We start from the raw sequence: 27,387 nt of genomic DNA on the forward strand, positions 1-27,387 counted from the left end.
AGGCTGCCCAGGGAAGTGGTTGAGTCCCCATCCCTGGAGGTATTTAAAAGACGAGTAGATGAGGCGCTTAGGGACATGGTTTAGTGGGCATGGTGGTGTTGGGTTGACGGTTGGACTCGATGATCTTAGAGGTCTTTTCCAACCTCAATGATTCTATGATTCTATTCTGTAGACAAGCAGTTCCAAAAACATCTCCCCAAAGGTTCACTGTTTCAGATAAATTTAGGAATGTACAGTGCATAATTTTCATGCAAAAGGATTGTCTGGAATTAATAATTTAGTGTTCTCGTTTTCTCAGTGAGGCACATGTATTATAGAAAAAAAAATCTCTTGTCGTATTTCAAAGTGGTTCAGTTTCCCTGAATGTAAAAAAGCTTAACAAATAAGACAGAAAATTTAAATGTAATCATTTACTAAAACAAGCATTTCACATATCGAGAACATTCACGGGAGAACACATTCGCAACAACTTAGTATTTTTCAAGTATTTAATATGCTGCTTATAAATTAATAGTATGAAAACCAAGATTTTTTTGCTAGATCGCATCTGTAAGTGTTATTGGTAATGTACATACCTTTCACCTCTCACTGAATTTTACACTAAAAAGAAATATTTCCCTGTCTGTAACAGTGCAGAAACCAGACATTTTGAATTACTGTTTACAACACAGTTTTAAGCCTGTATGAACAGTATTAATAGGTGAACCTGTCTTACAGATTTCTCAAAAATGTAATGGTTAGACTATTTGCATCTATTAAAAAGCGACTCCAAAAACATTTTTCCCCCATGAAACTAAAAGATTCCAGAAAGAGCTAAATTTCAGAATATAAAAGAAACCTAACAGTGTTTTCACTCCAGTTTATTACTTGTAGCAGTATTAGTATCTTCATTTAAGTGTATATATATAGATATATATATGCAGGTATACACAAACTTGTACTTCAATGTAATATTTCACACTTCTTTATAGAGATTACGGATATTCTCAACTTCAATGCACCAGGCCATGGATTAGGACATACGTCTTCCTTTCCCTCCCCATTTTAAAATATTCCTGTAGTATAAGAAAGATGCTCTGGTGGAGCTCTGAGTTCCAAATTATTCTAAGTATATTACCTTTCATTCAACTTTTGCTGCCTACCATTAAAAACTGTTTAGAAGAGGTGGGGTTTATCTGACAGAAGGAAACATGGCTTCCAGGGAATAGGTAAAAAACAGAGTAAGTTATATAGGCCTGTCTGAATATTTTGAGAAATTTATAGTTTTAACCAACAGAATTCTTACTATGGAGACCATCACAGAATTACTTTGAAACAACTAACTTTTTACTAAAAGTACTTCCATCTCTTTCTGGAGAATGCATCCATAGCTAGGAATGAAGTATTAGATGTGGCAGAATCCATTGCAATGACAGCGTAGGCAAGGCAGAGCTTCCACGCACAAAGAAGGTACTGTGGAAAGTCAATAGATGCTGTTTTTCATTGTTGCTCCTAGCTCTGGTCCCAAAACTTCTCTTTTTACATTTATGACAGTGTGACAGATAATATCCGGCTGCTGTCTGCCATACTGTGCAACAGCAGATGCTGCTTCTGCTTTCAGATTAGGAAGTCTTGTTTAATTTGACTGTAGAAACAAAAGCTATTCACCAGGATATAGTAAGTGAAAGTTCCAGTGAAGTTTACCTTTATAGTGCTTTTCTGCATATATTTTATTAATGCCTGACACGACAATTACCAATTCAGTGCTGCCTTCTGTTATGAAAGCTTTCACATACAGCATTAATCCTTGGTATATTTATCTGTACCAATAGTGAGCATGACCAACAGAAGAGCTTCAAAGGAACAGCAAGAAAGGAAAACAGCAAGAAAGAAGATCTGCTCTTAAACTTTGCATTGTTTGAAACTCATTTTCTATGGGGCAAAATATTTACAAGAACTTTGTTTCTAAGCTGCCATGTATTTTTATATATACAATCATTTATGACAGCCATATTAAGACTTGCAATGGAAGGAGAGAAGATGATTTTGAAGATACAAATGATTATTTATTATGCCAAATTATTAGAAAGGCAGCACTGAGAGAAATAGTTCAATACTTTAAAGAAAATCTTGTGCAAAGATACAAACAAGGTTTTTCTGTCCCAAATTACTGTGGAATTATTTACTGCATTATTAAGATTTTATTTACTGCTAAAACCTTTGCAGAAGCGAAAAATCATTCATAGGGAAGCTATTTCTGTATGATACTTATTAAAATAAAATGTGGAAAGCCAGAAAGCTAACAATGCTGTCTGCCTCAAGTGGTTGTAAACGTTTTCATTTTGGGTAGAAACGTTGCTTACTTCAGGATAATCTTAACATAGCAGCAATACTATAAATGTTAATATGTATCTATATATGCATATATGAGATTTATTACTCATAAATATATTTTTATTATTTCTTAAATGCAGCTTTCCAACTTATAACCAACCATGCTGCTTTGGTATTTACTAGACAGTACTGACAAAAGTATGTTTCTCAGATATGCAACATTCAGCTACATTTCATACCATGATTAAGCTCTCAAAACTTCACAGAATTCCTTCAGAGAATATTTCCCACACACAAGCAGATCTACAGCTTTTAGCATATCATACTTTACCTCCAACCATGCCAGATGAATGCCCCACACATCACACTCAGTTAATAACGACAACATAATAAATCTCTCTTCTCCTGGTCATTCATTATAACTTACTACAATAGTTATTCCAGAACGTGCAATTGTCTATTTTATGAAGGGCACATCTAAACATGGTAAATGATGCAGAATATATAAAACACACTTTCCTTCTTTCTGATAATTCTCTAAATTTAGTTTACAGACTAGTTTAAAAATATTTCATTTTTTTCTGTATGCTGAAATAATTTCTAAGCGACATACCTTGACAAACAGAATGGTCCAAAATTGCCTGTGTAATATTCCAAGAAAAGATTCCCACTATCATACATAGGTATCATACAATTTTTTACAAGTATTTTAAAAAAACTGTCTCTATTTACATCTATCTGGCATAAGTGGAGACATCCTACTTGTAAGACAAAACCCCAAAATATCAAGCAGCACAGAGCACACGGTTAACACCAGTGGGATGAAAATACAGCACTGCCAATGACTTAAGTGCTGAAGAACTCTGGTTTATGTGCTATGACTTTCAAATTGAAAAAATGTTTCCCATAATCTCCCTATTAAAAATTAATGTTATAAAATCCCGTATTATTGATTTTAGCATCAATTTTAAGTCCCTACATATTCAAGAGGGCACACACTCAGTATGGACAAGATCCAACAAATTGTAGGGATCATTTAAAAAGCCGCTTCAGTTTTAGCCTACAGAAATAGGCTCTGATTTCTCATAGCTCGGGAAGACAGGGAAGGAATTTGGGGTTGCACAGCAAGAACACTAACACTATTGCTTGTGGAGAACATAAGAATATTCAGCTTGTACATATCCATTTCCCCACCTTTCTGTGTGTGGCATATTGAACTAAAATCTACTCTGAATCAAAAGGCCAAAAGCTATGAATGTTTATGTAGCTGGATCATCAAAAAGTGAATATCCAAACACTACCTTAAAAATAAACCCCCTAAACAGGAACTCGAGGGAAGCACATGAATCTATTTTAAAAGGCTCAGAAGAAACACAAACATGATAGTACAGTCACTGAGGATATTATGCCTCTCCTGCTATTACAAGATTTAAAGACACAATTTGCCTAGGCATATTATCTTGAGACTTTTGCAATTTGTAAAGAAAAATAAAAAAACAATTTATTTTTAGAAAATTATCTTGTCTAGCTACAATTGCCACTGGGTAAGTCCTATCTCACAGGATGTTTACCTTCTGATGAGGTCACTATTAAAAACCCAACTGAGACGAAAAGAGTAATGACCCAAAGGTTAACCCCATATCCAAAGCCAAAGGTTAACCCCATACCCAAAGCTTGCACTGAGGCTTACTCAAGAAAATACTTTGCAAGAGACTGGGCTGCCTTGAAAGCCAAAATTATTCTAGCATGAATTGCGATCCATTAAAATTACTTAATCTGCTATCACAAGCGATTCTGATCTGCCCTAGTAAAAGCTACTGCTGTTCTTCATTTGCAGAAATGAAGTCCTAAGAGAAGGAATCCTCATTAGAAACAAGTCCACTCAATAAGAAGAATGAGCTATGCAATCATATCCATTTTAATATTGTTTGATATGACATATCAAACATTTTAATCAGCAGTGCGCCACTGCAGCAACAAAGGCAAATGGGATTCTGGGCTGCATCCGCAGGGGCATTACTAGCAGAGATAGAGATGTGATCATCCCACTCTACTCAGCACTTGTCAGGCCACACCTGGAATCTGTGCCCAGTTCTGGTCCCCACAATTCAAGAAAGATGTGGGCAGACTGGAGAAGGTCCAAAGGAGGGCCACGAAGATGGTCAAAGGGCTGGAGAACCTGCCCTATGAGGAAAGACTGTAGGAGTTGGATCTTTTCTCCCTGGAGAAGAGAAGGCTCAGGGGCGACCTCATCACAGTATTCCAGTACCAAAAGGGCGGCTACAAAGAGGGAGGCTCTCCTTCACAAGGAGCCACGTGGAGAAGAGAAGGGGCAATTGGTACAAGGTGCACCGGGAGAGGTTTCATCTCGGCATAAGAAGGATATTTTTTACAGCAAGACCAATCACTGGAACAACCTCACTACAGATGTGCTGGAGTCCCCATCACTGGACGTTGTCAAGATGCAATCGGACAGGATGCTAGATAATCTTATCTAGGCTCCCTTTTCCACACGTTGGACCAGATGATCTTTCAAGGTCCCTTCCAGCCTGAGCTATTCTATGGTTCTATGATATATTGGGTTGAAGTGATCTTCCTTTTAATACTATCTGAAGTAGTCTACTGCAAGCATTAATTAAAAGACAACTCTCCAAATGAAATACACGGGTCTGCTCTCATTAATACATAATCTCATTTGCAGCTCAGTGGATTCCAAGTGATACTAGCTTATTACACTGCCTTTCAATTTGTTATTTAAAAGATCTTTAAACACTCCCTCCTCTAAAATTATGTTTTGTTGACATAAAAGTTATAAACTATGCCCTTTGTATATCTCACTATGCTTCCTTACACTGAAGAAGCACAGCTGTTGAACACCAATTATAATACTCTCTCTATTGCATATTACATCTCAAGTTAGCCTATGCAATCTGAGTTCATTATCATATCATTAAAAAGTGTTACCAAGATTCTTTTCAAATCATGACTAAAAGGATACAGAAGCCTGACAATCTCAGAAGCACATATTGATTAACTTTTAGTTCTTAATTAGGTTGTTGGTCTGGTAAAGGAAAATAAAGGAGAATCAGCTTTCCATTAAGTCTGAATTACTTCTGTTTTTAATAGCTTCCTTCTACATCTATAATCTAACTTCTACTGTGTTAATTAAGATTTGCTTGCCTATGGTAGCAGATTACTTGGAATGAGATATGGATCACAACACATACATAACCAGTACAAAAATAGTATTTTACAGCTACTCTACATCCAGAGGGAAAATAACATGCATTCTGAATGATAGTGTGAATTCTAAAACAGGGAAGACATTATTCATACCTTAAAACCAAAAATTAAAAAACAACAACAAAACATTTTTCTACAAATTCAAGTTTTTAGCATATTTACATCTAAAAGACTTACCAATCTCCTCCAATATCCTGTAAAAACTATGTAGAAGTTTAAGAATAACCATTATATTGATATAAATTGAATATTCTAATACCCACTCACAACACTCTCAAAATTTTCCTAACAGTGAACAATAAAAGGGATTTAAAATAGTTATTGTAATACTTCATTCTTCCAGTTCCATTTTAGGATTTTATCCAATGGAGAAACACATTTAGAGTAACACTAGATAAATGAAAGACAGACTTTATGAATATGGCCTTCAACAAGCAAAGAAAAAGCATAAAGACACAACAGTATAGCCAGACAGTACAAATTAAATGATTCGGGTCCAAAGCAGTTTATTTACAAGACAAATACACAGTTACCTACCAGTCAGAAAACAAAGGCATATTAGATAAAAATGAATGATGCCCACAGTCAGTACACCACACTGAAACACCCAATATATTAAGTTTTACGAGAGACTAGTCAGCTGCAGTTACTTTACCGGTCTTTTTACTAATACAGGAATTTTATGATATAAGGTATTTTACAGATACATAATTCAGATGACCTCAGCATTTTCATTAAGAAGTACACTTGTACCATAAACATTGAAATACCACAATCCACAAGCCCTTTGAAGATCACTTTGATAACCTCCCCTTCCCACAGGAGCTCATTACTCTCCTTAGCAAAACACAAGTATTGATATACACAGATCCCTATGGCATTTTCCTTTACAGTTGCAAATTCATATAGACTGAATCTTATGGTTTTCAAATTCAGCTAATTATTAGTAAGCATAAAGAAAATAAAAGTATATTTATTAAAATATAAAATGACATATCTGTGTTTGATTGAAAAACAGGTAATTACGTATTTCTTACCAAGTCCTAAAAGGTCAATAGTGGGTTCTGATGACTTTTTTGGACTTGCTTTAGCTTCTGATTGCTGATCATCTTTCTTCTGTGGCTTGAAAGGAAAAAAAAAAACAAAACACAAAACAAGTATCCTTTCTGAAAAAGATACAGTGCTTAAACAATTCCCATTAAAGATGCTGCTCCAGTATCAGAAATAAAAGCCCTTTTCTATATTTGTTTATTATAATGAATTTAATTTGTAATGAAATAAGTTGCAGTTATGGTCATAAGGAACACGGCACACGACTGCAAAAAATATCCTTATACCTTCGCTGGTAAGTAATCAATTTTTAAATAAATGTAAGCTCCAGGATAGGCTAAAATAAGCTGAAATCTTAAACCAAACCACTGCGTATCACACACTAGGCAAAAAACTGTCTATAATTTGATTTATTAATTTTAGCATCCAAACTTTACAGTTCTGCAGCATTAACGAGAAAAAACTTTTAAAGTTTTTAAAAGCTTAAATTTAAAAATTAGAAACTGACTAGTGGCATTATTTAGCCTTCCTGAAAAGAGCATCTGCAGAACATTCAGACTTTATAGATGCTACACACAGAGGGACACAATTTGTGTTAACAGTCTTTTCCTTTGTAAACCTGAAGACAAATAACAGTATTTTTCTCCTTTGAAAAAGGGAACTCCTAGTCTTTTCTTGCCTAGAAACTTCAAAATGTAAGATGGTATTGACATGAAATTTGATTTAGAAAATGACTTCATAAATCTGTTTATAGTTCTTCTCATACCAGTATCAGGCTGATCACCCGAATCCATCAGAACATCAATTTTTAAAATGAATACAAACTGGTTTATAGTAGTGACATGACAAACGCATCCTCTTGCACACATATTAAATGCATTTACTCCATACTTATCACAGAAACATGAAGTGGATTGGCCGATCAATGAGTATAGCCTTTAACTAGAACAGATTACCAAATAACGGCAGTAGAGCACTGTCAGGCCGGGCATTGGGCTGACACCAACAGAACCTGCTTCACTCCCACCTTTATCACCCCCATAACATGGCTTTGACAGAGTCACTGAGTCTCCTCCTGAGGTTGCTGAGGTCATTAAATCTTAGTATTTACCATTAGGAGAACTTTATAGTTCAACGCATGGAGAGAGTTCTCCTTATTTAGGTAATCCTTTACTGTCCTCTCCTGCAAACTGGGAATAAAGAGTAACAAGCTTGGTGTTTGTAAAGAGCAATGAGGAAAATCAAGAGTATTCAAAGATGGCCCATGCAAACAGAAGCTTAACGTACTACTGACACTGCTCTTACCTGAGCAAGGCCCCACTGAAAACCTCCAGGAAAGAGCTGTAATGAACTGAACTCCATTTCTGCAGCTACAGGGAACACGTATGTTCACACTCAAACTGATCCTTGCTAATCTCTCAGAGAAATACTTGCTTGCTCTAGCCAAAAATCCTTATGTTGACTTTACATACCTCGTTCAAGAACAAATTTGTTTGGGAAACCGCCTGTGGGAAAAATATTCCATGGATTCCCTGATTCTATACCGGATTACAACTTTCATATTTGAGTACATGGTCTGAAGAATAGCACCCTGATTCCAAATGTTACTCAATATTGCAGAGAAAAAAAAACCCTTATATTTGGTATGAGAAAAAAGTATGTTTTTTGAAAGTAAGTTTTTGCATATCAAGAATTTTTTTACAAGTGACCATTCAAAATAAAGTTTTCTACAACTGAGCATACCTCAATAAATATGCCATAAAACTTCAATTATTATTACAAACATCAATTAGAATTAACAGTGAGCATTTCAGAACAGAATTTATCATAAAAATGTGCATGTTTGGTTCCTCTCCAACTCTAAGGAACACCACGGGTCACAGAAGCTGTAAAAAGAAACGTTTCTGACATGTTGCTTGATTTCATAAAACTTGACTTTTTTTTGCTTAAACAGCTTAACAATTCTGCATATAGAACAACTTCTTTAAACTGAAAAGGAAAACTGTTCGAATTCTATTTAATGTGCAAATTTTCATTACTCCAGATTAGGTTTATGATAACTACCTAAAAGCACAAGTTTGAAAAAAAATTAAAGCTTGACACGATTGGTTTAGAGTCCAAACTTTTTACAGAAACCAAAACAGTTTTGCATACATTAGTAAGAACTAAACGGAGTTCAAATAGCACTCTCTTTTATTTAGTACTTATTACTGTAGCAAATTAATCTCATCATCTAAACTAAAAATTTAAAAATATAGTAAGAATAATCTACTTAAGTCCTCTGCTTTGTCAAATGAACATTTTCTATAATTATTAAATGCGTATTTATGTTTCATCACTCTCTAAGACAATGAAGATACAAGGTACAGAAATATCAATTTCTATAAAAATAAGATCCTTTAAGGTACCCTTTTCCAATATCATTACTGATTTCTTGATCAGCAGTTTCTTTCCCATTTTGCTCCCTTGCCAGTATGTAAACTAATAGGTTTTTCTTCTTTAAGAAAGAGTGCAAAATTATTTTCAAGCTTCTTAGTACAGCAAATATTTCTGGACATTAATACTGCATCCATTTCTTTGATGGACATTTTCTCCTTAAAGCAGTTTCTCCATTACAGCTACACAGTTTTCACCAAAACACTAACCTTCAGTCTGAAAAATGGAGGGGGGAACAAAAGCTAATTGTCACCTCACAATTTACCAATATTTCATCTGTACAACAGTGGTCATACAAAGCAATAATCAGCAGCTACCTGGAACAAAAAAAATCCTTCCTCTTACCCTTAATTTTGCCTGACCAAAACAAACACCAGTTGCTGAAATTTTCTACCCTCCTGTCTGAGATTTGAACCAATTTTAAATTCAGTGTGCCTTTATTTCTGGTTAAGGTGTTGCATGCCACTAATGAAGGCTTTTGTGCAAATTCAGAAGACACTTGTTTGGTGCCTAAGGTCTGCAATGATTCAGAGATCTCTGAAGTCACCTACACTTAGGCATAAATTAAAGTTGGCACTAATGGGCTGAGTTAGAACAAGAAACCTGCATGCACACAATTATTCTTAATTTAAGAATACCTAAATAAACTCCCTTTACCATGCTATTTTTTTTAAGACAGCCTTGTTCTCTCTTTGGCCCCATGGATCTTGGACTGCCTGCCTGCACTGTGGTCCACCTCAAGAAGTTACAATGAAAAGCAGTGCCTTACTAAAGTACTTACTCTGCTTCTATAGCAGACATTGTGACATATTTCTGGGGCTGGAGCAGAGGATCTCCAGAGCTCCCTTCCAACCTAGATAATTCTGGCATAAACAAGATGTTGAAACTTTCAGAAAAGAACAAAAAGGGAAGTCACGTTGGAGCCACCTAAAAGTTTCATTCCAAATCATAGAGAAATGTGATGTTTAATTTTTTTTTAGTAGTTTTGCTCCAACAGGACTCATACATGACTAAGCTTTATATAGAGAGTGGTCTTTTGAGATGTTAAAGCTAAATATTGCACACAGTGAGCACAGAAGTGTGCAACAGGCAAAAAACTGCATAACGAGGCAGTGACATTTCTTAAACTTTATGTTTAATTTAGTGTTGTGCTTTATCTAAAAATTACTGCATTTTGTAGAGGTGCAATATAGCATGACAAATGCTTGGGAATCCTGCTGCACTAAGATTCATCTCAGTTTCTATTACTAGTCTGCTTGACTCCCACAGCAATTATTTTTAAGTATTGACACCAGTACTAGATAAACTATTCTTTGTCGAGTCCTTTGGAAAAAGGCTGCATAAAAATAGGAGACTAAGCAGCATTAAATAAACTAAAAATAGCAATAAAATCTGCTATTAAAAAGCCAAGTAGAAGGAAACAGGTACACAATTCTGTGCGCTTGCTTTTCAAGTGGAGCCTTCAAGGTTACTGGGACTATTTTTTTTTTTTTCTTTCCAACATTCAAGGTTGGCTTAGCAACATACGTGGTTTTATTAAGTGAAATACATGGTTACAGGATTCCTAGATATATTTACTTCGGGTCGTATATTAACAGCTTTTCATTCAAAATCATCTTTATGGTACTAGTACATTCTTCTGAAACACTGTTCTCACAAACAGCAGAGCATCAAAACACTTTTGATATACAGGTCTTACATTTCCGTTTTTCACAGTTGTCACTAATGACCATTACGCTATCCTTCAAGGTTGTTCGCACGTTGGAGTATCTATTGAAACCAAGCAATGTCCTCTGCCTTAAATTATTCTGGGATTACTGAAAACAGTTTTATTTGCAAATATCACCAAAAGAAACTGAGGCCAGAACAAGCTTCTAGGGAATCAATTCTTTTCCATCCTCCACTTGATCAGCTTATTATCTAGTATGACTTGGAATTTTCTGCCTTAAGAAAAACTGAGCCCCTGTTTTCAAAAGAGCCACAATAACCCATTTATGTTATCCCTTGTTCAGCAGGTATTAGGTACTTCTGCCAACTTAAGGAGGCAAATAAAGAATTAACCTTACAACCTCTTCTAAGTATTTTCACCTATAAAACACATCTCTTCAGTAGACGAGCAGGGACACATTCACTATTCAGATCCAGTGCGGGCATCATAAATTTTTGCAATCATGCAGATGACGAGTAACTGGGATACGTTAATCCTTTGTTGTTTTTATTTTCCAATGCTGTCCTTCTAACCTTTTACCTAAGTACATTCTTCTGTCACTCCTATTTCAAGGGCAAGAAGGAAGATCCAGGGAACCACAGGCTAGTCAACCTCACCTTAGTACCTAAGAAGGTGATGGAACAACTAGTCCTGGAAACCATTTCCAGGCACACGAAGGACAAGAAGGTGACTGGGAGGAATCAGCATAGCTTCACCAAGAGGAAGTCGTCCTTGACCAACCCAATAACTTTCTACGATGTCATGACTGGGTTGGTAGACAAGAGGAGAGCAGCGCATATTGTCTACCTGTCGCAGAATGGAGCAAGACTGCACTTCACTTGTAAGAGGGAAGCAACAATACACTTTATTGATATAAAATAGTGAGTTAACAAGGTTCAATGGCAAATGCGACAGCGGTTTAACAAGATTTGATGGCAAGGTACACTTGATTATTTACTGCATAGAGGACAGGGTCAGACAAAACTGTCAAGGAGACCATCCCATTGAGTTGTGAGGTTCAGAAAGGACCCCTTGCTTTCTAAACTCCTTCTCAGAGAGGAGTCTAGGTGCGGCTGGATCCAATCCTAGTGCCAGACTTGGTCAATAGTTTATGTCTAAAGGATTATATATGCATAATCATCCTTTATATCACTTAGCTAAGATTTCAAAGTTTAGCATGCTACTAGTCACTTACTGAGCATCTGTTGTGGCAAGGAATCTCTCAACCTCGAGGAGTAACCTTGAGAGGCGTCCTTACTCAAGGGGAGATCCCGCCGTGCAGGCAAGACGTTTGGGTCACTGCTCCAGACAGCCCTTGGCTACTGTGTTGCCACACATCCCCAAAGTTCAGCATAAGCTGGATGCAGCCATCACAATCCCCACTGGTGGTTGTTGCTTATGCAGGGGGTGGGAGCACACCGCCACACTACCTTGACTTCAGTAAGGCTTTTGACACTGTCTGCTGTAAGATCCTCATAGAGAAGCTGATGAAGTATGGCCTAGATGAGCAGACAGTGAGGTGGATTGAAAACTGGCTGAATGGCCAGATGCAGAGGGTGGTGATTAGTCTAGTTGGAGGCCAGTCACTAGTGGTGTATGCCAGGGGTCAATTCTGGGTCCAGTCCTGTTCAACATCATTAATGAGCTGGACGATGGGGCAGAGTGTACCCTCAGTAAGTTTGCAGGTGACACCAAACTGGGAGCAGTGGCTGATATGCCAGAAGGTTGTGCCGCCACCCAGAGAGACCTCAGCAGGTTGGAGAAATGGGCTGAGAGGAACCTCATGCAGTTCAGCAAGGGGAAGTACAAAGTCCTGCTCCTGGGGAGGAGCAACCCCAGGCACCAGTACACGCTGGGGAACCACCAGCTGGAAAGCAGCTTTACAAAAAAAGATCTGGGGGTCCTGGTGGACACCAAGTTGACCATGAACCAGTAATTTGCCCTTGCAGCCAAGAAGGCTAATGGTATCCCCTGGGCTGCATCAGGAAGGTTATCTATGGCCAGCAGGTCAAGGGAGGTGATCCTTTCCCTCTACTCAGCACTGGTGAAGCCACACCTGGAGTGCTGGGTCCAGTTCTGGGCTCTGCAGCAAATGAGACACATAGACATACTGGAGCAAGTCCAGTGACAGGCCACGAAGATGATTAAGGGACTGGAGCATCTCTCATATGGGCTGAGAGATCTGGTACTGTTCAGCCTAGAGAAGGCTCAGGGGGGTTGCATCAATGTATATAGATATGTGAAGGGAGGATGTAAAGAAGCTGGAGCCAGGCTCTTTTCAGTGGTGCCCAGTGACAGGAGCAGAGGCAATGGGCACAAACTGAAACATAGGAGGTCCCATCCTGAACATCAGGAAACACGTTTTCACTGTGCGGGTGACTGAGCACTGGCACAGGTTGTCAAGTCTCCCTCCTTGGAGATATTCAAAGGCTGTCTGGATATGGGCCTGGGCAACTTGCTCTAAGTGACCCCCTGCTTGAGCAGGGAGTTAGACAAGATAACATCCAGAATTCCCTTCCAACCTCAACCATTTTGCGATTCTGTGATTCTCTCAAGTGACAGAGCGCACAGTAGTCGTCAGCTATTTTATTCACTCTTGGCAGACATTTTTGCCAAGGCTGAAGGCCTTTCATGCTTTCTGGCACCCTAAACAATCTCTTAATTTTCTCAGTAGAAGGGGCTAAAGCAATCTTCTATGCAATACTGTGATTTCTCAGGAGCTCACCCATCTTGGCTGGTGTGATGCCTAACACATAGAAACACTGTTTCAGGATTGGTTTTGCAGCAACGAGCCCTTTCCGAGTAATCATTCCTTCTTACAGGATTTTGTCTCATCTGTATCTACCATAGCCTCTTCCTGAAGCTTTCTCAGAGATCATTTTAGTAGCAGCTCTTCAGATTGCTTCAGCAATTAAGTGCAAGTATCTGCTGCAGGAATATTATGCAATATTCATACTCCGTACTTAAGAGGAATCTGGGAAAAATAATCAAGTTCTACTGCAGGAGAGGTAACAGCTCCTAAGAGGATCCTCTGAGAGGCATGCCATGCTGACAGTATGGGAAGGTGAGTACTTAACAGGAGTCAAGAAAGAATGGACTAAGGTCAAGAGTAGCTTTTTCTTCTATTGTCTGATCAGAATTTCTATTTTTATTCTTCTGAAAAGACTGTGTGATACACAGGAGACTAAGACAAATGCTACTCCTTCACAAAATATCTGAATTTTGACTTAATATTTAGAAGGTAGACTAAATGTCAAAATATTAGATAATCACACGGATAACATTTTCCTAAGAGTTGTATTGCCTGCATTTTATTAAAAGTATGTAAGACAAACTTATGTGGCTGTGCACTAAAAATTGACAAAGTTTGTTTTGCTAGTTAAAACAAGCCAAACTCTAAGCACCTCTTGTTTAACAAACTCAAGGACTACACACACACACATACAGACAGCAATACTTCATGATTGTTGGTCCATTTTCTTCATAACCACCTTCTCTTCCCTTTCTCTGGTGTTCTATAGACTTTGCCAAGCAGATACAAGGAGCACATTAGTCAAGCGAATCAACCTATTTATGAAACTTGCCCTAGTTTCATAGAAATCATAGTGATTTCCCAAGTTCTTGTCTTCCCATTCAAGCTCAGTGTACACAAGCCTCAAAGCCCTGAATCTGAGCATTATAGTTTTGCAGTAGACTCATCCAAAAGTAAACTCCCACTCCCTGGAACAGGCAGCTATGTTTTCTCCCAGAGACTTAGACAGCAAGTCTGGAGGAGATGGGACTGTGAAGAACATTAAGTAACACCGGAAGCATAGGTCACATACTGTAGGAAGTCTAATGTCTCAGTCAGGCATTTCATCAGATTTTGTTCAGCCAGTTATTTTTGGAGACAACCATTACATGAGTAATTCATTCTGCCTCAGAGAAAAGAAAAATAATGAAAGCATTGCCAAGTCAATCCTCCTCCTTCCTCTGCACAAAGATTACAGTACAGCACATACGATGTCTACAAGGGATATGGTTATCTCATGGGCAAGACAAAAAGGAGGGTCAGTACCACCATGACTGACAGTCACACACCTATTAAATTCACATATATGAGAGGATGCTATGAGGTCTATTGCTGGTGTTATCCATGCTCCTTTTCTGTGAAACAACAGCTTGTCCTTTCCTGACTCTCAGCACTGCCCATATGCACGTTTGGCTACTAGGGGTAAGAGAAGATGGGTAGAAGACAAGAGGGAAGTGGAAAGCTTTATGCCAGCTTGCGTGGTTGACAGGACAGACAGCATACATGAGGTCTTCTGATATGTGTTAGACTTTGAAGGAGAAAAAACCAAGAATATTCAGATCTAGCAGCAACTACATTGCTTTTCAGTTATCCCCATTCTCTTTTTTTAATTATTACTGTAACAAAACAGGAAATCAACCCAAATTTGTGAAATGATTAAGGATGCTGCAATCCTTTCAGAACATTTTTTAATATGAACATACACTCCAGAGCCTATGGTCAGTCTGAACTCCGCATTTTTGGGCTACTCTTCCGCACATCCCTGTTCATCAGATTACTCTCCTCTGACAGAGGCAGCTGAGGACATTTTGCACTGAATTGACAACGGTGAAACAAGCTTCTTTGGTAACAGCTGGTTCAAAAGTGCCAGTACACAGTGAAAATACTGTGGTTATTTCTCATTGTAAATGAGTGACTTTGGGAAAAAAGAATAATGTTAGGTAATTCAAGTTTCCATTTCCTGCTTCTGTAACCTTATGCCAATTACCTTCATATGTACAAACTTCTAAGGGTTTAACAGTTCTAGAAGACATATGACACCCAATAGAAATGTAACACCCCCCACCCCCAAATACTTTAAAAACAAGTGGAACTTTTGCTGAATTCATACTACAAGATATTCATGTAAATAATTTAGCAGGTTTCAACACCAGCATTTAGGATTAACATTGACCTTATTCTCATTTACATTACCTGAGAGCATTAGAAGGGGTAGCATACATGGTGCAAAATGTAAGCCACATGACTAATAGCTCTGAAGTAGAAAAACTCTCCAGTCAGAGCAGTCATAAGTTACTACTGTAAATAGCTCTTCTACTCTGAAGCAAGGTGTCAGTCACTGTCAAAAATCTGATCCATTAGCTGTCCAGTCCAGTCATCTGCTCCTGTTTTCATACTTTAATATTACACACAAAAAATACTTCTCTGCACATTTTCCTCAATTTTCTACTTCAATGAAAAATTCATATGAATCTAGAATTCAGTCTGTGTCATACACATCTGGCTACCCATGCATTTCTTATTTCTATACCCTACCCTAACTACAAGAAGCTTTAAGAAAGCTGGAGATCCATCAAATAATTTAGTGCTTAGAAAAGCACTTCTAACTTACTTAAAAGCAATTTCCAGTTTACTCACTAGAGCTCATAGACGCTTCTATGGTTACTGAACAAAAGTCTTCCTTTGCTCTTATTAGGTAGGAATTTGTATGCCTTGTGCATAAAGTAATTGGATTCCTTCCCTCTTCATTACCTGCTTGCAATAAAACTTGCAAGACAGCATAAACATTTGAGAATTCCCATATGAGAAAATAATGTTAGTAATTTACTATAAGCTTGCAATAGGTTTGTAGAAATGATTTTTCCTGACAGCTCATATACTTCTACTATACAAGTTAGTTTAGTCCGCATAGAATCATAGAATAGTTTGGGTTGGAAGGGACCTCTAAAGGTCACCTAGTCCAACCCCCCTGCCGTGGGCAGGGACATCTTCAACTAGATCAGGTTGCTCAGAGCCCCGTCCAGCCTGACCTTGAATGTTTCCAGGGATGGGGCATCCACCACCTCTATCTATTTAAAGCATTACTCATGTAGTAATTCTAAGGTATCTTAGAATCTTTAAAGAACATTTTTACAACTTGTGTATCTGACATGTAAATAAGTAAAAACTAACCCTTTCATAATACTGAATTTAAATCACATTAAAGATGAAACATGTTGTTCTGTTTACCCTCCTATAAGGTACCAGCATTTTTTTTTTCAGACTCGCAACTAAATATGAAGAAACTTAGAAAACAGACTAACTTCAAAACTTAGGATACTTCTAGCAAATGATGAACTATCTTGCCTAACTAGTAAAAAAGCCAGAAAACGAGTATACTATATTGAATCACAAGGTATACTACAGTGATATCATTATGAAATTGTACAGACTACAGCGACCCTGCAAGCAAACTCTGATGCATTTCTAATCAAGAGAAAAAACTGCATGTCAACCCCCCCAAAAAAGCTGCCACTCTTATTTATAAAGCTAGAATTACCTCAAACAAACCATAGACTCTTAAATAATAAACTTACATTTTCCCCTTGTGATTATTCCAATGAATCACTCTCAGACATGGAACTACTCACACTGATGTAGGTAAGCTAATTTAAGGCATTTATACTAAGCAAACCAACAAAACTGAACTGCCACCTTTTTTTTTTTGCTAAATAGAATTCTGTACACATGAAATTCATTCAGTCAAAACACACTCCTGAAGAAAAACATTTTTAAGTGGTCCTTCATCTACATCTCCACTTTAAAAACCTGGGTATATGCATTTCATTAGATTTTCACAGTTAGGGCAAGGTACTTGTACAAGATTATGTAAAATGTGTTATATCTTTAGTCATTTGAATTAAAAACTTCATAGCAGAACTAACAGACAGCTGCACTGTAATCTTATTCCATTAATATGATTTTATCTGGGTCTAGGCTAATATGCTAATAATATCTATAGAAAGTGGATTAAGACTATTCCTTTGTTATTACTTATTGACCACCCAGTACTACCATTTTAACTGAATTTAAAATGTTAGCTCAGATCTCATTTACTTTAGTCAATATATTCCACGAACCTTTCATGTCTCGTCTTTAGTTGTATCAGTTTAGCTTCTTTCTAATGCATCAGACACTCTCAGAGGCCCTTTTACCTTCTCAAAACAAGGTATGCAATTATAGAAGCATAATTTCCTAAAATGAAGTTGTCTTTCTTTTTATGCTTACTGCTGAGACTACAGCAAAATATCAAAGATTAAATCTTTCTCTTTAAATTCTTATATTCATGTATTAAATCTATATAATAACCATATATGAAGTACTAGTTGTATGCACTCATTTTCAAAAATATTATGTTCTTAAAGCTGACAAGTTCAGAATAGGGTCTGAAAAAAGAGGACAAGCTCTTTCTCCTAAGTTTGGCACTTGAAGAAAAGTGTCAAAAGATTGCAAGATGATTGCTAGGTAATAGTCACAACAAGAAGTAGGAACCTAAAGCTAGAGATGGCAAGACTGCAGAGAAGCATAGGCACATAGTCTGAGTGCAGAGGTGTGTTTTCTAGGGATTCTGGGGGCAAGGATTTGAACAGAGTTTGCTGCAGCTCTGAATCTCTGAAATGACTGCATTTGAGCCCAGAAGCAAAGACTTGTTTATAAGGACACAAAAGGCTGAGGGAAAAGCTGTTTATCAACCCTTTTCCTATTTTGTATTATCTTGTCATGGAACTTGATTTAGATAAAACCCAAGCATTCTACTTTTAATCCAATAAAACCCATTTTTTAAATCTTTTAGAAGAAATCATTATGAAGTAGAAAATCTAGGCAGATCCATCTTAAAGCTGTAGCTGATCCAGTGTCCCATTACGACATCTATAAATCGGATTAGGGTCGAAGTGTTCTAATGCACCTCAGTTTGCAAGCTGTGAAATGCAATAAACATGGTTTGAATTTTTATAAGCTGTTTTAAATACATCTTCAGTTTTAGAACCGCATATTATGGTTATATGAACTCGGCTTACATATTTCTACTCCACTTCTATTGAGCTAATTAGCCCAGGCAAGACTACAATAATGCAGCTGTATTAGTTCCAGTTCCTCATTAAACTGTTTTCTTTTATAACTTTCCTTCTAAAAACCTTTCGAGTCATACAAAATATTACACCAGTGTACCCAATCAGAACTAAGGGGTATATATTTGTAGTTCCTTCTTCATACATCTCCAGACAGGAATGAGCTGTTTCAGGCACGGCAACTGGCTGACCTCATAGTGAAAAAACAACCCAATACAAGCATTGCTTTCTATCCCTATTTGTGAAGGTACGGTTTGCATTCTTTTCCTTGACTATAACAACAGTGCTTTTTTTCTGAAAACTGCTTTTTGCATGACACTTAAGTTCATCCAATATCAAGACCCTACACCCTTAGCCAGTCACCAGCTCAGACCTTGGATCTTTCCAGGTGCTGGCATCCTACTCACTGGCTAGTCCAGCGTGAAATTTGCTAGCAGTTACACACGTGTGTGAGCACAATATGGGTGTCTCCAGTAGCTAGTCTTAGACATGCTGCCTTTGCAATAGTTGGCTTCTAGATGCTGGTCTCTCCAGCTGCTGACCCTTAGGTTCCTCAAACCTGCTGTCTCTGTCCAGTGGCTGACACCAACCTCTTACCCTTTTTGTCTGGTAGTCCAGCTTGAAGTTTGCTAGTGTTCACACACAGACACAGAAGAGACAATGCACTCGCACACAATATGGTTGCAAATAGAATTTGGCAAGAATATAGGACAGCCTGCAGTGACCAAGTGCAGGGCTCAAGACTAGCATACTGCCCAGCAACCTGCATATACGTGACTGGCCCTTTTTCTCCCCTTCCCCCTGCTTCCTCATGCTTGTTCCACCCCTATCTACCTTGATTCCTCCGTTTCCCTGCTTTTAGTCTGTCACCTAAACATCCCATAATAAGCTTCATACAATATTCTCTGCCCTATCCCTGAATTATTTTCTCTCTGCATTCCTATAGCCTAGTGTGCAATCACCCCTTACTTGCCTGGGGCTCCTGGGAGAGAATCTCTTTCCTTGACCCACCTCACCACTCTCCTTTGATGGACCTAGGAGAAGCAGATCACTGTGCTCTGTTATCACTCATTAGATTATTCCGGTTCTCCTCCCTATCGTTGGTCCTCTGATTCTTGCAGTCTTTATGTTTTAGTTACACAGTCTTACAGCATCACAATGAATATTGTTTCATATAAACCACCTCTGAATTAGGACTTTTCCTAAATAGGGTTCTGCTTCTTAGAGTGTTGGACTGATACTCTGTACTTGCATCTTTTCATCATTATGGCAAGCAGTACGATACGAACACTTTATGAAGTCTAAGCATACTATGTCTATAGAGATGCATGTTCAAAAAGCCTCTCAATTAGTTCCATGGAAATTCAATCCTGTCACTGATAGCTAATCAGACTGAAATAACCCCATAGGTTAATTTTTTCTTACTTCTATATCAGCTTGTTGCTTTCTTTTGCTGCTATAGAAGTTAGGAGCGAATTGGCGAGTACTTTATCATCCTCATATACAAGTACATAATTCCGTTTCACAACTGCAGAACTTAGTAAGAGGGAGACACGTTTAATAAATACAATGTTTAATAAATATTTATGCATCATTAGCTGTTCACGTCTACATTTAGTTGTATTAGTTTCATCCTAGGTTTTTTTCCCCTCAGTTTTGTTCTCATTTCAAAGTTAACGACTTTGAAACAATTATTTTAGAAGCTAATTAATTTTAACCTATCACAAGCAATACCAAAATGGATTTCCCTTTACTTGAGTAAACTCCATTTTTTTCGTCTTCACCCTCCATTATCATCGTGATCTTTAACACCAACTATCAAGAAGCATTCTAGCCACAATCCAGTCTAGCAGTCTACATCTCAACTGGAAATGAGTCAAATTTCTTTCTGCATTTACTCCTCCAGTTTATATAATGTGAACCTATATGAAATTTCTGGGTATTCTGAAAATGACTATTTAAATCATCCTTACAAAAGTAAGGATTGCTAAAACTTTTTAGATTCACAGCTTCAAAGGTTCTGAAGTTTTACAACTGACCCTACAAAGTGATATTACAAGGGCTCTGACTTGCTTTTTCAGGCACCCATTTCCACATTTATGCTGAGATTCAACCAAACCAATTTCTTCTACACCACTAAAATAGTCTATGTTTAAACAAAGGAAAAAGATATATTGATATCTACTTACAGTGTAAACTGAGGATTAAGTATATAAGACAAAAAACCCCTCTAGGTTATCCTGAGCAGAAGTTACCCATGTTACTACACAGTGTAAAATGCACTATCTGCCTAGCAGACAAGCCTGCAGTACCTTACTCTGACATGAAGTACAATATCCTCAAGTTGAAAGAGACCATACTTGCTGAGCAGAGAGGCGGGACAGGTTTGGTTTATTTTTCAACAGTACGCTGACATGCATGGGGACCAACCTCAGAACTGCCCCCATTTTCTAGCTGCAGGTGCCAATTTTATAAAGGAAAAAATTGAAGTAAAACTAAAAGACAAGCTCATCCAGTTGCAACCCTTTTTTCAAGAGACAGGAGGCAATTGATTGCAGATGGGTTAACAGTCTTGATTAATATATAAGGAATTTAGCATTAAAGAGATGCTAGTTATTTGAACAACTAGGTAACTGGTGACTTAATTTTCTACCATACTTATCATCTCACAAAATTATCTAGAGTGAGAAACTTATCCATTTCCTTCAAATTGTGTTAAAGATCCTGCTTCTACCTTATCTTGCTTTTATCTCTACCACAGCTTCCAAATACCTTTGAGTTAATTTTGTGAAGACAGGTAACAGGATAAATGCCAGAACCATAAAGTTTTCTGTGCAACTGTTCTAGTGCCATGAGCAACTATCAAAACATAATAAATTCAACAATCCAAATAAATACTCTTATTCCTTTTAGTAAAAAGCCACGCAATCAATACCTATGTCAACTATGAATTTAAACCAGAAGACACTGAAAGTTGCATGACAGTGTTTGGAAGCTTGTTGAAACCTCTTACGGCATTTTATTATTATTTTTTTGTAAACAATTTAAAGCTTAAGCTAATGTTGGAGCTTTTAATATTGTCAGTGGCATCTAAAATTATTTTTTATGGAAAACAGAGTTACTGTCTTTACTCTTAAGGAAGATTTGCACATCTGACAGTACCTCCCACTACCCCATTGCCCTATCTTGATGGTCACACACTGGAGTGAGATCTCTCCTCGGAGGAGTTTAAGCACGTTCTAGCTTAAGCACAGTAAAACGAAATGGAACACACAAAGACACTTGATTGCTTTGCTTATGCTCCAATACTTGCATTATTTTAGGAAAACAAAAGGAAGCCTATTATTCAAAACAAGATAAGATTATTATTTTGAGTGACATTATTTAAATTAAATCTTTTTCCTGTTATCAACTTCATCTCATCCAATCCTTACCCTTCTTTACATTCAGTTCTGTGTATCAGTACCACTTCTGTAAAAATATCATGCTTTTTGTTCTTGCACATTTGATTGATTGTACACTATCTCCTAACTAGTACTATAATTTTGATAAAACTTTTTAGATGAGATTTTATATTTGCAGTTTCAACCATGCATGCTCCTGTGGTTTCAAATGTCTCAGAATGACTAAGTCTTGGTCATATAGATGCTTTTATCTAAAGATAGCAACCATCCATGAATAAGGCTGATTTAGTTCACGCTTATTTAAATGTGCCCACTTTTTTTTGGTTCAATATACGTAAGTATATGCAGATGTTGCCTTCCTAATTGTCTCAAAATTACCAGGAAAAAACATGAAGCTTAACACAAGCAAGCAGGAGAAACCTGAAAATGCCATCTGTTAATAAGTATTATCAACTGAAAACCCAGGACCGTTTTAGGTTTTGACCCTGCATGGAGCAAAAATATAACCGAGGATCAATTAAAACTAAGCACACTTAATAATACCTTTTTGTTAAAAATAGTTTGGCAAGTTAAACAAAGGCCAATTTAACCAAAGCAGCCCAAGCCCAGGCTTGTTCTCGTAGTTTTAAGATTCTATTTATATAGAATTAAAAAAAAAAAAAAATTACAGTAAAATACTGTCATTTATATAGAATTACAAAAAAAAAAAAATTACAGTAAAATACTGTTCTGCTGCAGACCAGAGTTGAGAGGATCAAGCTGATATAAAGAACACGCACTGGGCTGAGGAAAAAAACCATGATACCCTTCCTGCAGGTTGACTCCTTTTCCAACACTAAACAGACAAATACCCTTCTTCCCACCTGACAAAAAAGGGGTTTCTTTCAATTGCTTCTACCTGCAATATCTATTTCTTAATTTCTTTGTCTGCAACTGCCAATGTGTAATAAGAGCCATGACAGATTAATTTCATTAAGTAAGACTATTTTTCAAGGTAATCCTCAAACATAAAGAGTCCTTTGTTACCTGCAAAAGGAATTCATTGCACAGTTTCAGGAAGAATCTAATTTGATTTGCCTTTCTCCAGATTAGCATTAGAAGCAACCAAAGAACCCAAAATAATCTGATCTCTTCCGTAAGACTGAAAAGGTATCATTAGAAATATAAAACCAGGCTGGGACAGGTCCATAAAATGCAGACTGAGAGAACAAGAAGCCTTAAAACCCCCCCCCTCCTGGGGGGGGTAGGAGGCAGGGAAACAGGTTGTCCTATTAAAGCTTTAACTCATACCTACTTAGTCTGAATTTGTGAAAACAAGGACTAAGAGTATAAATAAGACTATGTATTCAACCAGAGGGCAAAACACGTTTCTATTTCTCTGTTCCTGTGATAAACATTTGATTGCTTATATAATTTAAGTTTATATTACATTTTATATAAAAATATAAAGAAAAAACATTTAAAAATGAAATCACTCAAAGGCAAATAAAGTTTAGAAGTCTAGGGAAACATTAACAACTATTCAAGTGATTTAGCAAATATATCATCAATACGGTATCAAAATAAAGAAAACATTTAGAATATTTATGATGTAATTCTGTATTTAAATTAGCATTCTGGTCAATATTTGTGAGTCAACTTATTCCTACAACTTAAAAGTAAACACAAAAATACATCACTTCCAAACTGGTGTTTAAGTGGACACCAAAAAATGTTGCGGGCTTTCATTCTTCCATGTATTCTCACAATGCTACACAGTTTTAAAGAAGTGAAGAACACTAGAACACTATTTGCTCCAACTCATTTCTCCTTGTACAAAATTATTAGGATGGTAATTTGGAATACTTGGGGTAAGTAGAAAACATCCCCAGAGAACTAACGGGGACTAATAGTTCCCCTTGTCTCACTTGCCCAGGCAGGTTGATTTTTGTGGGAGTTTTAGCTGTCTTGGGCGGGCGGGCGGGGACAGACAGACACAAACAAAAACACCACCCGAAGGAGCTACAGTAAGTTCTTCCTCTTTTGTTAAATGAGTATTTGACACATTGTTTTTCCTATATGAAGGGGAAAAGCTGCTAATATGATCTGCCCCAACTTTTACTTGAGGGGTTTTCTAGCACTTTGTAAATGCAAATAAACTTATGTCAGTACCTCCGTAATATGGGCCATCTGGTGCTGGTTGGTACCAGCTGACTGAGAGGCAGCAGTTCACTTTTATTGCTGAGTTTAAGCTGGCAATTTAGTCTCCAGTTTGGGGAAGAAAAACAGCATTTGATATACTACCATTGAGAGATAACCTCTAACTGACCCATTCCTGTCACTTAAATCAACTCTACACATAAAAAAGAGCCAATTTCAAACTCAAAATGCAATCTAATAAAACAAACTAAACTTACAGTGTCAAATAGTACTTCAGTTAATCAAGTTTAACTACTGCAATCCTTCAGAAACATTCATCATCCTGATATGTCCAGCAGAATGAAAAAAGTCTTAGCTTTTAATGTCAATATTAGTTTGCAAAAGCACAAGCAGTTTGTGAAGAAAAAATAGTTTGTTCTTTATATCCTAACCATTTAACTTTACTGTCCCAATACAACACAATCTGTCTTAAAAGGGCTTACTTTCAATAAATTAGATGTGGTTTCACGATAACTACGGCCTTCAATATGCAGTATTTTACAGTGAAACCACCACAATGCTTTCATGAAAGTCTTCAACTGATGCAAAACTTCTAAAATAAACACCGCAGAAAGCTACACAGTGCTGAATCCAAGCACTGTCAAAGCATTCAGTGCCATAGACTTAGCTGAACTTTATAATTTTGGATATTGGAAATACTTGTCAAGTTTTCCAGGAACAGTTTTCCAAAACACTTCTGGCTTAATTCTGGATTGCTAGCACTGAAGCACATCAAGATTTTCTTTATTTAAAAATTAAAGCTATATAAAAAGTAAAACCCTACAAAAATCTGAAAGTTTTAGGTATATAAATTCTCTCCCCCTTTACTTTTGGAGCACGCCAAAGCCTCAAGACGTCATACCTAGTTATGCATTTTTTTTTAATGTGAATTTGTACTGCAGATGGACATAAAAAGGTATGTTTGGAAAAAAAACTAGAATTGTCCTAGTTGCTCTGAAATTCAAGAATTCTCATTCATACAACTCAATCCAAGTTCTCTGTTCTAAATCAAATATTGTGCAATGGAAGTAGTTTACTAAATGAAGTAACTTAATGCAACCCACTTTTATCAGCAGTGTTGCCAAATATATGAAGAGTTTCCTGTCCATTCTGTAGAGAGCATACCATTTGATCGTCTGCAAACACAGTCTTTCTCACTCCATTCTTTGCAGCTCAGATGGCCTCGTTTATCCTTGGGGCACCCAAACTCCACAGCTCACACACTGGCCATTTCCCTCATAGTCCTGCCTTCAGCCCGGATGACCAGACTGCACCCCATCTCCTTCCCTCCTGTGCTTCCTTTCAGTGGAAAACAGGTACAAGGTGGATGGAGCGCACATAGACCCCGCTCCAGCATGCTGCATGAAAAAGCAGCATAGAGCTTACCTAAAGTGCTCCTCTGTGCTATCAGCAGAAATTCTACTTAAAGTGACCACACAGTTTATATTTTAGTTCCAAAAACTACTGTGAGGCTTTGGTAGCTCCCTCACACACCAGTAGAATATGTAGGCTACGTACTCTTTTTAAAAGTCAACAAATGACTGTAAATTGAGCACATTCAACTACCTACGGATGAACAAAAATCCTACTCTGTAGACACATTAGAAATAAAATGTTCAGTGTTCTACTCTGTTCCCGAATGGAGAACTCATTCAGTCAGCTTAGGCAGAAAAGAAAGGAAGAAAAAAAAAAAGAAAAAAAAAAAGAGAAAATCATGGCTGATTTGGGAAATTTCACCAACTTCAGCTGTGCAAAGGAGTAATTAATAAGAAGGGAAAGCTCCTCAGCAGCTGATGAAAGGGGGCAGGATGATGAAGTTTATAAAACAGCTATTAAAAGCCTAGCTGGTTTTTCTCATCTACAAACGAAAAATTTTCATGTGTTATCATCAACAAAACAGGTAAGATTGGTGGTCAAACTACTGACTTTCTTCCCTCCCCACTACTGAAATAAATCTGATACTTTAAGAGCCCATTTTTTTAGCCAATTTAAAATCTCTTAATCCTAATTGGGTGTACAGAACATCTAAAAATTGCTTTCATTGCATGACAGTCTGCCTTGTGCTATTATTCTTGCTATTGGCCCATAAGAAGCATTAAGAAGCATGTGCTTAGCTCAGTTTGATTATTTTTCCTTGCAATTCAACACATTTTATATTGCTAAAATTGGCATTTCTGTTGCTTGCAAACAAGCTGGGCTTTTACTGGCCATCTCAGCTCCACATAACCTGGCCCCAGTTTTCATGTCATGAAGAACTGCATAATAATTGTTCTAGCCATTTTCTTGCAATTTGTTTTTTTTTCTCCGAAGTACCTGTAAGGATAAGGTTATTTTAAGCATGAGCACTGAGGAAACCTGAGGTCTGTAATTGTGGAAATGACACGGGGAGAGGGGGAGGAAGGACCCTGGGTAAGTTATGCAAGTTTCTCAACTTTCTTCAGTTAGACTGAAAAAAACATTACTGCTCCCAGTAGTTTCGCAGTGTCACGTATTGTATTCTATTACAGAATACTGCAGATCTGATGTGGAACATCACACTGTTGGCTGCTTCCAATAAAATGCTAATCACCGGACTAGACTCAGTCTGTAGCTGATATAGTAAGATCTCATTATGTTAAAAATTACCCAATAATTTTGTCACAGAAAGTGGAACAGCCCAGAAAAATAGAGTCAAACAAGTAGCCTTGCTACTCACTGTTCTACAGTAGATCTCTCTGATCTTGAGGAAATTCTACTCTACATCTGAAATCACTGCCTCCAACTCGATTGTTCATAAAAAAATGTTTCCCACGAAACCCGCTTTAAGGACATGATGACTCTTACCAAAAAGCAATTTCAGTAAGAAAGGCCACTATTGTTAAATCAGTTAAAAGATTACTTTCTGTTCTTTTTACTTATCAAAGCATGCTAATCAACAAAGTATCTTTTATGCCATAATTACCTGAGACATTAATGCAATATTGGAATAATGCAGTCTACTAAATCAGTGCTACAAACTTTCAGCAGTATTTGAAAATGCAAGTGTCCTGGTTTCGGCAGGGATAGAGTTAATTTCCTTCCTAGTAGCTGGTACAGTGCTGTGCTTTGGATTTAGGATGAGAACAAAGTTGATAACACACCGATGTTTTAGTTGTTGCTAGGTAATGCTTACACTAG

General features: G+C 37.2%; 1 protein-coding gene across 1 annotated transcript in view; it reads right to left on the bottom strand.

The window, feature by feature from the left end:
* SMAP1 (small ArfGAP 1) overlaps positions 1 to 27,387 on the bottom strand; it is a 136,399-nt gene that overhangs the window by 24,709 nt on the left and 84,303 nt on the right. Inside the window, exon 8 of the mRNA XM_009275800.1 lies at positions 6,594 to 6,678. Within this exon, the coding sequence (XP_009274075.1) occupies positions 6,594 to 6,678 (85 nt within the window). The remainder of the gene's footprint in view (positions 1 to 6,593; positions 6,679 to 27,387) is intronic.

This window comes from Aptenodytes forsteri, unplaced genomic scaffold (assembly GCF_000699145.1).
Source record: "Aptenodytes forsteri isolate BGI_AS27 unplaced genomic scaffold, ASM69914v1 Scaffold256, whole genome shotgun sequence".
NCBI lineage: Eukaryota > Metazoa > Chordata > Aves > Sphenisciformes > Spheniscidae > Aptenodytes > Aptenodytes forsteri.